The sequence below is a fragment of the Euprymna scolopes genome, chromosome 34 (assembly GCF_053919585.1).
Source record: "Euprymna scolopes isolate OS-2025 chromosome 34, ASM5391958v1, whole genome shotgun sequence".
Lineage (NCBI taxonomy): Eukaryota > Metazoa > Mollusca > Cephalopoda > Sepiida > Sepiolidae > Euprymna > Euprymna scolopes.
In genome coordinates, this window is record NC_136515.1 from 71,076,985 (window position 1) to 71,091,859 (window position 14,875).

The following is a 14,875-nucleotide window of genomic DNA, read 5'->3' on the forward strand; positions in this document are numbered from 1 at the left end:
AATGAAAATTATTCGTCTGCTGCGCGTTCGTTTGAAGCGCCCTGATTGGCTGATAGAGTATCGTACCGCTCGCCATGTTCCGGCGTTTTCCGACGGATGTCGATCAACGCTCGGCTAAGATCGTGAAATTGGTGGGTAAAATACTGCAGGAGTACCATATATATATATTTTTAAGTAGTTTGACAGAGGTTGGAGATATATATATATATATATATATATACTTGTTTATTGTTATATAAACATGCTCACATCCCGCTGCTACAAATAGCCACTTGTTTCAATCAAACAACAGATATCATCAGGCAGCGACTTGACTATTCAAAAGTTCAATGAATAAACCCGAGTATATATATATATCTCCACCCTCTGTCAAACTACTTCCTTATCCCCTTTATTTGATAAAATCAAAAGTAAAACCCTTAAACATTTTGTCAATGTCAAATGATTAACCACTGGCCTGTCAAAGTTATGCTTTGAGGGTATGTTAGAGGGCAAAAGAGGCAGAGGGAAGCCAAGGAGAAGATGGAGAGAAAATATTTTTGATTGGACATCTCAACAGTTAAATGTTCATTGACCAACTTGCCCTGGATCGGAAGGAATGGCAAAAAATAAGTCACGTGGGTTTTAAATCTGCACCAAGCGGAAGATGCAATTCCTGATGATGATCTCCCAGTCAACTGACTCTGCTGTCTTAACTGTTTTGCATCTACTAACTCAATCACTTTCATCCATTATTTTTAAAGTTATCAATCCAACACTTCATCTTATAATGTTCAGATTTAATTGCAAAGGTCGCTGAAAAAATGGTTGCATCATTCTACTGCTTCAAAAGGTATCTCACTCTTGATGCAATCCTCCCGATGCATAAAAGCCAAATACATCCTAAAATGGAATATTATTGCCACAACTGAAGAGGTGCAACTTGGAGCACCTGTCTTGACAATGCAAAACCGGCTTCAAAATCTAGTGGGGGGCGTCCTTTTCTCCTCTCTACAACCTCTTTCCCGTAGAAGAAACGTTGCAAACCTGGTTCTGCTCCATTATTATTTTGATAGCAGATGCTTGTCTGAGATCACCCTCAACTGCAAACTTTCACAAAAAGCACTCATCTAGCTACAACCACTATCAACAATTTCTCCCACTCTCTATCTGTACCTTAATCTAAACACAAATTCCATGAACAAAGGTTTTTCTTGGAACTGCCTACCTGCGGAATTCTGTTCTGCTGGCTTTCTTCCTAACTAACTACAACATGGTCTTTTTCAAGTCTAATGTAAACAAGTTCTTGTTGAGCAGTCTTTGTAAATAATTAAATTCTACCCCATTTCCACCACTAATGATCACTAAGCTGCTGCCTTAGATATTTTCGTACACTCATTAACTCTTAGCCTCAAGTGGCACTTAGGCCTTGATAAATAATGAGTCCATTGTAAAAAAAAAAAAAAAAAAAAAAAAAAAGGGTTGGCCTCTGAGGTCATCAGATCCAAACCTGCCTTTAAAACTCGCATTACATTGTATTATTCTCATCGTTTCTTTCCATGCAACGCATATCTTCAACCCTCAATGTTTCACTTCCATACATCATCAGTACTGCACACACATGCTTGATAAGCTTTTCTCATAGTCGACAATGGTATTGCTCTGTTGGCTTGTAATGACGGAAATTCCCTGAAGTTACTTGATCCACTTTTAAATCTTACAGTTACACCAACACCAGATCCTCCCTGTGTAACGAAGCCACTGACACATATGCAGCAGCAGCAGCATCTCACCTATGCAAATGACCAGGCCGTGGTATGAGATAACATCACGTTAGCGGAAGAAGAAGGAAAGAAAAGAGAAGATAAAAAAGCATGTGGCAGAGAGAGACTTTTAAGCAAGTGTCGACACAGCAAAGTGTTTTTAACAATATCACAGAGCGACAAGAATTTTTAAACAACATACAGGGTGGATGTGACAAAAATTGTGGGAACGCATGCTTACCTCTTAAACGGCCTCGGTGTGCGTTTTGCCGACGCAGCGTCATGATGCTGAAAAGGGTCAAAGACGGCGCCTCTGGCCTTATATAACCATGCAGTCTCGCAGAATCTTATGTACTCTCGCACATGTATGCAAATTTGGAGGACTCTGTCTTTTATAAAAACAGGCCACTGGAGCAGATGGGACGGACGTGAAAACGAGTCTACAGAAAGTACTGACGGACAACGTTGCTGCAGTGAGCTGAGGTTTTGTGTACCCTTTTTTTTCTTTGGAACAACAGTGGAACAATTAAATTGTCATCCTGGAAAAGATGACATGATTCCATTTCCGTTTGCTGAAAAACGTTTTTCTTTTTTTTATTGCAGATCATCTACTAGTTGGCCAGTTGTGTACAAATCCAAACAGCGATAAGAGTCTTCTGTTATGTCTGAAAGTGACACAATGTTCAACAAGCAAGATCGGAGATGCGCCGTTGTACAACTCATGCTCTTTACCGAGTTAAGTTATAACAGCAGGACCATTGCCAGCAACCTAAAAATGCATCACTGGATTACCACAAATAACTTCAGAAGCCGTCTTTAAAGATGAGGTGACATGATGTAGCCCTCACTTGAAGCCACACCAAAGACCATATCTGTGGCCGGAAACTTTGTTTTCATCATGTTCCTGTTGTTCATGTCGTCTTTTCTATGGCAACAATTTGATTGTTCCACCCTGTATTTCGCAGTCATTGTCATAGGCTAAAACACTTTGCACGTTTACAAGTATCTTATATTTTTGATAAAAGCCACCATTCGCCTGTGTAGGGAATATTGCCGCCACGTATGGTCTGGTGTACCAAGCATTAGCCACTTGGCAGAAGTACAAAAAAAGAGTTTCTATGAGATTTCCTTCCGCACTGTCTGCCAAGCTTCAGCCTCTGTTGCATCGCCACAGTGTTGCATTTGTGTGCTTGTTTTACAAGTTCTTCCGTGGCGTATGCTCTAATTAACCTCCTGCACTTCCCCTCCCGTGACCTGCTCAACTGGAAGCAAAATTCCACCCCCTCATAGTAGAGTTTTCCAGATTTGAGAGGACTTTCTACTCTAACAGCTCCTTTCTTTGCGTCGCTTGTCTTTGGAATTCACTACCTTTTTCCCTGACCATACAGAGATACAGAAAGTTAAACGCAAACAAAAATATTGCTGCTCAACTCCCCACTCAGGTTGCCCCTTATAAATCTGACTGCCAATCACAAGCGTCCCTTATACTTCAGTGGTAATGTGCTTTATTTGGAGAAAAGAAAAGAAAAGTAAAAAAAAAAAACAAAAAAAAACGAATGTTTTTAAAAAAAAGTCATTGTCTCAAGTATTGGAATTTTTTATTTTTATACTTTAATCATGAAATTATATCCAGTGATTTTTTTTTCTTTTCTTCAGAACGACTTCACAATAAAAGCTGCCGAACCTGATTTATCAGCAACATTTATGAATATGTCAAAACTTTAATTGCGTCTAACATTTTATGGATACAATCTCTGAATTCTTGGTTTGTATTATTAATCCTTAAGGTTGCTTCTTCGGATCCAGTTTTCTTCATAAAGTGATAGAGATTAGAATAATACTGAAAAAAAAAAAAATGTATATATAATTAATAAGGCCAGTTGTCTGTTTGTTAGTATGTTCAGCTAAAACTTCAAAAATACACAACAACCCCCTACAAAGTTGGAATTATTTTACTCAACATAAACCTTGAAGATAATATCTTAAATTTAGGAAAAAAAAAATTTTTGCTGGTTAAATAGCCATTTGTCTTATTTAATGTTAGCAGGTATTAAAACATAATTGTTGATGTTATCAAGAAGCAAACACACACACACACACACACACACATATATATAGTCATCCACATACAGTACTGTTTTGCTGTTTCACAGTTCATTAGTGCGGCTAGACAAGCAACTACCTCAAGCCAGGATATAATATATTAATACTGTCAAGGAAATAAGTTAGCATTTTTTTCAGTTGAAAGACGTTAACTTAATTTAATTTATTGTTCTATTGTCATTTTTCTACAAAGATGTGAGAAACTTCAATAGCGCTCTGAAGGCTTCCGAAGTTTCATTTTTTTCACTCGTCCCATGAAAAAAAAATCTTTTCTAGGGAAAGCCAGAAGCTTAATACTATTTAACATATTTTTTTTTTTATAGCTTCGGGCAATGTCGGGTAAGCCCTGTTAATATAATACATAATATACATGCAGTTGGGTTTGGTTATTTTTAAAGATTTTGGAATAAAATTGGATTGAAAATTCTAGAATTATATATGAATAGCAAAAAAAAAAAAAAAAAAAATACTGTGACATTTGCATGACAGAAAAACTAATAATTTTACCAGATTTTTCATCTTCCAAAAATTACTTTAGTTCCAGGCTTTGTCTTTTTTTAAAACTTAATTAAGTGGAGAATTTTAGAAGTAAATATAAGAAGGGGACAAAAATTGGCTACTACCGTATGACAGGCTTTCATCTTGAGACACAAAGAAATCAACGTTAATATATTGATATGTGCATTTTTATAATTTTCTGTACTTGTATTTGCTACACAAACGAGTGTAGATTATCATAAAATAAATGTTTGTTGAGATTTAAAACATATATACAGGGTGACCCCCCCCCCCAAAAAAAAAATGGACCCCAACTCTAATTAGGCCCCGTTTCTTCGTGTTTTGTCTGAATGAAATGAAACTTTGGTCATAACTAGTTTATTATATTCAAAACATCACATCAAAACACTAGGGTCTTTGGCCTTTTGTTCTCTTTCGGTGGAGGAGAAATCCTTCACGACTGAGACAATTTTTATTTTTGTACCTTTTCTCCACGTTAAAAAACGACCCTGGTGTCTAACTCTGCCCCGTGGGGAGGCATAGTAAATAGGTACATCATATGTTCTAGATGGCCTCCATTTAGCTTTTGTTTTTTGGGGGGTCACCCTGTACAATTGCCCCAGGGTCTTCCAAATTTAATGACTGTCCTCAATATGGATAATCTCAAGACAGTAGTTTTTTTTTATGGTCATAGATCAGCAGTAGATTGCTCTTTCAAGTGGATGCTGGCTAGTAATTTCAATCCAAACTTAAATATTTCTCTCATTGTTTTCTGACCTTGATTCTTTGATTGGAATGTAGGGGTGACGTCATTGTTAGCAATCCGATTTGCATCTGGTTTTGCCTGGATCTGATATTTTCCGGCATTGTATGTTACCTATGCAGCATATATATCACTACTATTATATAAATGTCAATGTGTGTGTGTGTGTGTGTGTGTGTGTGTGTGAGTTCTTTCTTCACAAGTTCACACAGAACTGATTTATATGTCTGGCAGTGTTCTTAGATTGTATAGTCTAGAAATTCATCCGATAAATATCAAAAATAAAAAAAAATGTGATCTTAAAATTAGTTTTCTCTCTTATTCACAACGGAATATTTTACGTTACACCGGCCAAAGGGAAATAATAAAATTTCAGCAAATCATTTCTTCTTAAAAAGAAAACAGATTTATCATAATCTGGAGATATAGATCTCCTGTTCAGGCGTTGGTGTACCTCATCATTTTATTCTAATTTTTTCTTGTTAATGAGTTCAATTTATAAAAGAAGAGGTACCATTTAAAATCGCTGTAAATCATTTCTTCATTTGCATATTTTAAAATTAAACATTAATCAGAAGTGACCTTTCCAGGGCATTCATCGTCAAGCCCAAATATCAGTTGACGTAATATTGTAAACACAGACGGAATTTGATGAACAACATTATCATTATTTATTTATTTGTTTTCAAGACTGAACGGAAGCATCGATGTACATATGAACGAGGTGCCTTCAATACGTTTCCAGACTGTTTTGTATGAACACTTTTATTTACACATGAAATTCTAATCCCCTTGAAAGTAATCTCCTCCAGCTGCAATTGTGTGTGTATGTTAATGACCCTCATCGCAACTTCTTTCATCTCCTCTAAGGTTTTCCTAGAGCTTAGAGAATAACCAAAAGTTATAGGGAGTAAGGTCCGGACTATAGGGAGGGTACAGAACTGTCTTGATGCCCATCTTGGTCAAACAGTTTGTGACAAGAATGGAGTTGTGGACTGATGCATTCGTGCAAATCTTCCGCATCTTCAGTTCCTCACAAATAATTGTGTGTACAGTTCCCGCACTGACATCAAACTGCGCACTTATTGTCTCTATAGACACATGACGGTTCTTATCCAAGAAATTCTTTATTTGGCCAATCACCTCTGGTGTTCTGACTTCCTTACTCCTCCCACACCTCTCATCATCCCTCACAGACTCCCTGCCTCCCTTGAATCTTTTATGCCTCTCAAAAACTGATCTGCGATTCATGCTAGATGGTCCAAAAGCAGTCTGAAGCATTCCATACGTTTCTGTGGCATTTTTTCAAGTTTAAAACAGAATTTTATTGCATATCGTTCTTTTAAAGTGTCTTCACATCCAGATTGCATTTGTGAAATTCATCAGCTGTGACAATCAAGCTTTAGTAAGGTGTATTCCATTTCCTGCCGTAGCTGTTCATTTGAATCATAAAATTGGTCAACAATCTCATAAGAAGTATAGCCAATAACATACTGAATTTTCAAGAGTCTACAACAATTTTAAATGCCTGTACAAAAAAAGTCTGCAAACTTATTAAAGGCACTTCGTAGATGTAAAACAGTTGTTGTTGAGCATGATTCATTCATTTCGTATGAATCAGATGATTATTGTTGGCATTCATTTCCCTGATATCTTTCTAGTTAGAAATTTCTCTAAAAAGACATTCAGTACTTACAGAAAGGACCATGTGAAGGTTGCTAAGTGAAAGTATTTCCATGGAACCAACTGGATTCGAACTTGGCACACCCAGGTTTCCAGTTCATGCCATTAACCATTCAGCCACCATCACCACCTAGTGGTGTAACAGGGTCAACTGACAGAGAAAGGTCAAAGTAAATGTGGATGGAAGTGATAACAATGGATTTGAGAGAAAGAGGGATAAATAAAGCCATGGGCAGAGATAGGCCAGTTTGGAAGTCAATTTCCAGAAGCCGTCCAATACATCATCATCATCAGCAGCAGCAATGGCCCAGCTGTTTTTAACAGTTTTGGCGACCATGGCTCTCCAAATTGTAGAGCCATGGTCATCCTGGGAAAACAAGTACAGACAATAGTTTCCCGTTGATTAGTCTTGATTCGGGGATGTTTCCCCCCCAGTGAGTTAAACACGCCCCCAGATAACAAACTGGAAATTTCTATGACTCGGCACGGTACATATAGTGCCTAGCCTTCCGAAATGGTCACCCATCTGGTAATGGCCAGGCTCATTGTTGCTTGACATCAGTGATCTGGCAAGAACCAGTGAATCAACATGATTGTGTCCAACACGTGCAAGCATGTAAAAAAGGCATGAAACCAAATGTAATAATGATTTTTTGTTGTCATATTGGGTGGAAATAGTTGTGTTATTTGGAGTCTTCAGACTACTGGTTTTTTTTTTTTGGTTTTTTTTTACAAGGTGGTCACCACTTATCAAGGCCCGGAAGCCACTCATGCATGAGGGTTATTGTAAGTACAGTACGTTAGTGTGGATATTTTAGAGTCTCTACTTAAGGGGGCGGTTCATCAGGAATTTGTTTATGTTGGACTTGAAGACATCCAAGTTGTAGTCAAGAGGGAAGCAGGCAGACGGAACAGAGTTCCACAGGCATGCAGTTCCAAGAAAGAAGCCTTGATCATGGAATCTACATTTTGATTTAGGCATAGATAAAGAGTGGGGAAAGTTTTTGACAGTGGATTCAGCTAGACGGATGTTTTTTGTAAAAGATTGGCGAGAGGGGACCAGAGATTGGAGTTCAGACGAGCACCTGCCATGGAAATAACGATAAAACAAAGATAGGCTTGCAACGTCTCTTCTGTTCTCAGTTTGAGTGTTATTTTCAAAACATTTCAGTCACTGTAACTTCCGACCTTCTTCAGGTGTATCTTGTTGAACTTTGGAATATTTCTGTCAAACTCGGGAATCTTTCCATTAAACTCGGAAACCTGCATGGAATTTCGAACAGAACATTTTATTTAATCTACAGCGTTAGCATGCTCTTGTTTCATCAGCCATGACTGGGTAGAAGTTCTAAGACTGAAAGGTTGTGAAAATACCATCCAAGATGAAAACAGTAGTCCGTAGAATCCGAATAATATGGATAATCAATCCTCATCTCAAAAATTCAGAGATGAGGAAAATAGTTGGAAATTAAAAATTTAAGATAGAAAAATGATTTCTTACATTTGTTGCATCCATTGGTTCCACGTTGAAGTATTCATCGAATTCAGTTAATTTCAACTGCACAACTTGTCTTTTATTAACCATAATGGTCTGCAACTCCTGCGGCAATGAGAGATCAAATGTATTTAAGGGAGATGAAGCAAACATCTTACATCATACGGCATAACCACGTTCACATACCGGTTCTTGTTAGACTAATAAAGTTAAGCAACGTTTAGCCTACGCAGTACTAAAATGGGTGACCAATTTGTGAATACCATATATATATATATATATATATATATATGTGTGTGTGTGTGTATAAGCAAAATAAATCAAGAGTGCAAATTAAAATTTACAAGAAAAATTTAATTTGCAGTCTTGATTTCTTTCCTTATGCCAAGCTCTACTTCCTATTGTGTTTGTATTGAGCTTTTTTCTATTTGGTTGGGATTAATATATAAATATTAATATATTAATTTTAAAACACTTGCCTTTATCGGGTAAACATTTCATTTCTATTGCCTGAATTGATATATATATATATATATATATATATATATATATATATATATATATATATATATAAAGGAGATTAGAATAATAGTCTAAAGAGCTAAGTGTATTTTAATGTAATAGTGAAATTACTAGTTTAATTAAAATACAGGAAATGCTCGTTGTAATTTAGATATATAATAAGCTCGATAGTTAAATGTCCTAGAGCTAATTCAATATATATATATATATATATATAATAAAAATTACAATTAAATACAATTTTTTTTCTCTCTCTCTCTCTCTTCTTTACTGATTTTTTTAAAAATTACACTTTGTTCACGGCAGGCATGTTAAAAGCATATCTTATTTTTCTTTTATTATTATTGGAATTTTCCCCCTTTTCCTTGTACATATTTGTGAATTATTCCATGGAGTTCGGCCTTTTGGATTATTTTGGACCATCTTCTAATTATGCAATTTCCTTGGATTTTACTTGTGCAAATGGAAAATTAAATTAACTTTCTTGGATTTACATTTTTCGATTTTACCGTCCTTGGATACCTTACCTTTCACCTGACTATCCATTCATGCGAAATCACCTTCACCATATTCCCTCTGCTTCATTTCTGTTATCAAGTAAGATCTTTGACTTTCTTGCAGTTTCATCAAATACTTTTGTATGCAAAATCCGATCCCGCATTTTGCTAATTCCTACCCTCTGATGAGAAGGAAAGTATTTCTTTGAAACTTTGCGGATTAAGGACTATCCATTTATTAAGTGTTTCCTTTTCAGATTAAATATCTTTTTAACTCTTTTTAGAAGTGTTTTTTAACATGTTTTATTAACTATTTGCTCTTTTATATATATATATATATATATATATATATATGAAATAGAATGGAGGTGGAAGGACTTGAATACTCAAGGTTTCGCCCGATTTATGTGGGCTTTTTCAAGAGGGATGGTCATTGATATATATATATATATTGTTTAATCACATTGACACATCAGTTCTCATTAGAACACGGAATTTAAGAAACGTTGAGCTTGGTCAGTGCGTGACCAATTTGGTAACACCAGGCGCTGTGTGAAGGGGGATGTAGACACCTTCTTGCAAGAATTGCAAATTCTGAATGTCGTCATCCCACCTAACGAGGATATACATGTGACTGGGGATGACTTTGGATTTTATATTCCTATGAAACTTCCTCCTTTAGAGGAAGCCGGTTAAACATGCTTTAGGGTTAGTGCCGAGTTTCATTTTCATTTAATTTCAAACAAACACTTAACAAACAAGCACTTAACAAACAAACACTTAACAAACAAGCACTTAACAAAAAAGCACTTAACACACAAAGACTTAACAAACCAGCACTTAACAAACAAACACTTAACAAACAAACACTTAACAAACAAGCACTTAACAAACAAACACTTAACAAACAAACACTTAACAAACAAGCACTTAACACACAAAGACTTAACAAACCAGCACTTAACAAACAAGCACTTAACAAACAAACACTTAACAAACAAGCACTTAACAAACAAACACTTAACAAACAAACACTTAACAAACAAGCACTTAACAAACAAGCACTTAACACACAAGCATTTAACACACAAAGACTTAACAAACAAGCACTTAACAAACAAACACTTAACAAACAAACACTTAACAAACAAACACTTAACAAACAAACACTTAACAAACAAGCACTTAACAAACAAACACTTAACAAACAAACACTTAACAAACAAGCACTTAACAAACAAGCATTTAACACATAAACACTTAACAAACAAACACTTAACAAACATAGATATCAGTTAGGCACTGGGTGTGTGCATGCCACCATTTATGGGAAATGATCCTTTACACATTTTGATTGTCTGTTAACATCTGATCGTCTCAAATTATTTGAACTTTTTCAGAAAAGTAAAGGCTCACTCCTAGACAGGGTTCAAAAGAGAGTCGCCAACCTGATAGGTCCTGAACTGTCATCTAAGCTTCATCCTTTGTCCCATCAACGGAATGTTGCATCTCTCTGCCTGTTCTACAAGTATTTTAATGGTGAATGCTCTGACGAACTACAAGCACTTGTACCTTCTTGATGTAAATACTTCCGACAAACCCGACAAGTAGCTAAATCCCACCACTACACAGTTGTAAGAAAGCCGTCTACTCCAATTGTCTCTTCCCCAGAATTGCTAGACTTTGGAACTCCCTTCCGGGATTCTGCTTTCCTAACTGTACTGACATGCAGAAGTTCAAGTGTAATGTGAACAGATATTTTGATACTCATCTCCTTTCATAATGCCCCTGCAACTTATGTCCCCGATAGTAGCTCCCTACTTCAAAGTGGCACTGTGCCTTTTGTGGTGAAAATTGAATAATAAAAATAAATAAATAAATATGTTCTATTAGGTACTTACAGGTTCACATTTGTGTGTATACAATATCGAAAAAAAAAGAAAAAAAGAATGAAAAAATCGATCCATATAAAATAATTATTTATTATTAACAACTTGAAGTAACGTCAATAGTGTCACACCATATCACTGTTCTTATGTGCTTATTGTATTCAATTTATGTTATAAAAAGAAATTGAAAAAACCGTGAGAAGCAAAGACATTTAATTTATTTATGGTTTGTCTACGACATGTTATTAAACAAGCACTTTAATTGTCACCATTTCAGCTGACAGATCACCATTTACGGAAAAACGATCCTTTACACACGAAAACATTTTTGTTGTGTGTTAACATCAAATCATCTGGAATTAAGTTTTCAGAAAAGAAAAGGCAATTAAATAGGTACTTACAGGTTCACATTTGTGTGTATACAATATCGAAAAAAAAAAGAAAAAAGGAATGAAAAAATGGATCCATATAAAATAATTATTTATTATTAGCAACTTGAAGTAACGTGAATGGTATCACACCACATTACTATTCTTATTTGCTTATTGTATTCAATTTATGTTATTATGCAAAAAAATAAATACTGTATAAAAAAAACCGTGAGAAACAAAGACATTTCATTTATTTATGGTTTGTCTACGACATGTTATTAAACAAACACTTTAATTGTTACGATTTCAGCTAACAGAAAATTGAAAGTTCTCTGGTCTTTCTTGTCTGTTTCATAAGTAACGAGCATGTATAAGGGTGACGTTTATATGGAAAAACTCTGTTACAATCATTATGATTAAAAAGATGATTATATACAAAAAATATGCACTAAACTGACCGATCGCAACGGTTCATCAAGTAACCATTCAATGGCTTGAAATATAAAGTTTTCTCTTTCAGTGCATCCATTCCAGCGAGACCAAGTAAATCCCATGGCCGAGGCAACAAGAGACATTTGTTGGTAGGTATGCTCTTCAAGGATAGTACTCTAGATCGGAAAGAAAGAAAGAGAAATGAATTATAAATTATGTTTAAAAAAATTTTTTTAGATTAGACTTGATAACATCCATTATTTATTTCTCGTTATTCCTTCGAACAATTACACCACAACCACTACACATAATTTTTCGCTCTTTTTTTTTTCTCAAAGTAGATTGGAGTTTATACACAATGGAATTTCCTTACATACGATGGAATTTCCACCAGCGTAAGAACGTACCTTGTTTTGCCTGCAAACATATTTGAATGTGTCGATGGACGGGAAAATGTTGACACCACACCATTGAAGTTCCTACAAACAATAACGAAAATAGAGAATTATATTAGATAACAAAAGCACAATCTTATCTGAGCTTTACTTCTACATGTTATATGAAGTATTTCCAAATTGTCACGAAAACGTTGATAACTCCACAAACTATTTAGGAAACTATACAGAGTTTCGGGAATTTAGCAGAGAAGTCAACAAACGAAAAGAGGGTTAAAAAAAATCAAATATACAATAAATAAATATTATCATAACCAATAAAAATGTGGGCCGAAATGCTACTAAAGGCAAAATAAGTTGCTCTTCTGTAATTAAATACTTAAAAGATTAGTACAAACCTGTTTGTGCTCAGTCTGTAGAGTTCCGTGCAGACGAAAAAAAAAATTTTTAATTAAAAAAAAAATGGCCGACTTATCTTTATATATGCTTGCAGTATTGTCATCTAATATGCAAATTAGATGCTTCCGGTTGGATATAAAAAGCCTGATTTTTTCAGAGACTGGGTTAATTTTGGATTTGGATGTCAGAGTAGCAAGTGTTGTCAGTAGTGCGCCGTGTTCTAGACTTAAGTTTTGACAGCAGAGTGTTGAGATTTGGAGTAGCGAGTTTTTGGCAGCAGTGTGTCGAAATCCCACTCCTACACGGTAGAGATCCCTAGATGTAAGAGAGCTTTCTACTCCAGTAGTTTCTTCCCCAGAACTGCTAGACATTGGAATTCCATTCCGGGTCCCTGCTTCCCCAACTGTACTGACATGCAGAAGTTCAAGTGCAACGTGAACCAACATCTTGCTGCCCAACTCCCTACATAGTATCCCAATAGCTCATGTCCCTGATAGTAGCCCCTTACACTACAATGCGCTGTGTTTGGGGTGAAAATGTAATAAAAATTAAAAAAAATAACATTTAGTTGTTTAAACCATATAAAAATTACTTATTTTCCTGTTTTAAATGCTCCTTTTTCATCTCAAATATTCACTTTTTTATGATGAAGGGATTAGCAAAGATGGCCGCTGACATTCTTCATGTGTCAGCAGCCAACTTTTGTTTGCTAATCCCTTTGTAAAAAGTAAATATTTGAGATAAAAAAAGCATTTAAAAATGAGCCAGATAAATATACAAGTAACATTTAAACGGTGAAAAAAAAAAAAAAATAATCAACAAAAAGTAAGCGTCTTATTATTTCCAGTCGCAACCTGAAAAAAAAAAACACTTGCAAATGTGACTGTTTCACTCGCAACGTAAAGCCCTGTGTTTTATATTTGCATAGAGAAATCAGTTTTGTGGGATGACCTGATGCAGGATTTGGTCTGATAAAATGAAATATTACTATTTCATTTTATCAGACCAAATGCTATAGTACATGTACTTGCCTGCATCAGGTCATCCCACAAAACTGATTTCTCTATGCAAATATAAAACACAGGGCTTTACTTTGCGAGTGAAACAGTCACATTTGCAAGTGTTTTTTTTTCTAAGACAAAAATCTCTCGTCCATTCTGTATCCAGTCATTTACTTTCAGCTAGCAGACTCACTCATTTTTCCTAGGCCTAATTCAACTCTTTCTCTCACAGATTTCTCAAAGATGAAGGAATGTTGATAAATTGCTAACTCACAGTTCATGACCAGCTACATCAATATCAGAGTTTTGCTGGTCTTTAAATTTATCATTTGGACGCAGCATGCAACATTCATGGCCTCTCGGATCGAACTCAAATGATGTTTAATGCCAAGTCACACAAAATACGGCAGTAAGTGATTATTTGAACCACAATTTAATCACGTTTTTTTTTTTTTTTTTTCACCAAACAAGGCATATTGCAATTGGGACGTGATTTGGGATCATGTCTAACAGAGGATTGTGGGGAATTGTGCAGCAAGATGTTTGTTCACATTACATTTAAACTTCTGCATGTTAGTACAGTCAGGGAAGCAGGAAACGGGAAGGGATTTCCAAAGTCTAGCAGTCCGAAGGAAGAAAGTATTAGAGTAGAAGGTCTTTAGTATCTAGGACCTCAACAAATACTGTTCATTTTAAGAATAAAGCAGATGTTGGTGGCATGGCTACGTTGAAAGAATGAGTGAGGATTCCTGGTTGATGTAAAACAGGTTTTTTTTTTACTCATTTTCATCCCAAAATAAACATATTGCTAGTTGGAGCCGAAGGGTCTACTATTTGGGATCGTGTCTAACAGGAGACTGTGGGGGTTCAGCAGCGAGATGTCTGTTCACATTACATTTAAATTTCTGCATGTTAGTACAATCAGAGAAGCAAGAAACAAGGAGGAATTTCCAAAGTCTAACAGTCCGAGGAGAAAAAAATGATTATAATAAACGTAAGATTTTGCTGCTTCTCTGATTAGTTGGGAGTTTGTACGTCGAGGGGACACAAATGCTAGCTGTTCATCAGAGCACATTCCATTAAAG

The 14,875-nt window shown here is 35.6% G+C and overlaps 1 protein-coding gene across 3 annotated transcripts in view; it reads right to left on the reverse strand.

The window, feature by feature from the left end:
• Positions 1-3,318: 3,318 nt before the first annotated feature.
• LOC145259282 (dynein axonemal intermediate chain 7-like) overlaps positions 3,319-14,875 on the reverse strand; it is a 76,325-nt gene continuing 64,768 nt past the window's right edge. For 2 of the 3 annotated variants that reach the window (XM_080117148.1, XM_080117147.1), the window contains exons 16-19: positions 12,403-12,474; positions 12,022-12,171; positions 8,291-8,389; positions 3,319-3,582 (exon numbers count right to left, since the gene is read on the reverse strand). In XM_080117148.1, coding sequence (XP_079973274.1) covers positions 3,445-3,582; positions 8,291-8,389; positions 12,022-12,171; positions 12,403-12,474 — 459 coding nt within the window. In that variant the 3' untranslated portion in view covers positions 3,319-3,444. Of the gene's footprint in view, positions 3,583-6,802; positions 6,941-8,290; positions 8,390-12,021; positions 12,172-12,402; positions 12,475-14,875 lie in introns of all 3 variants that reach the window. The other variant, XR_013864149.1, reaches the window with a different exon arrangement.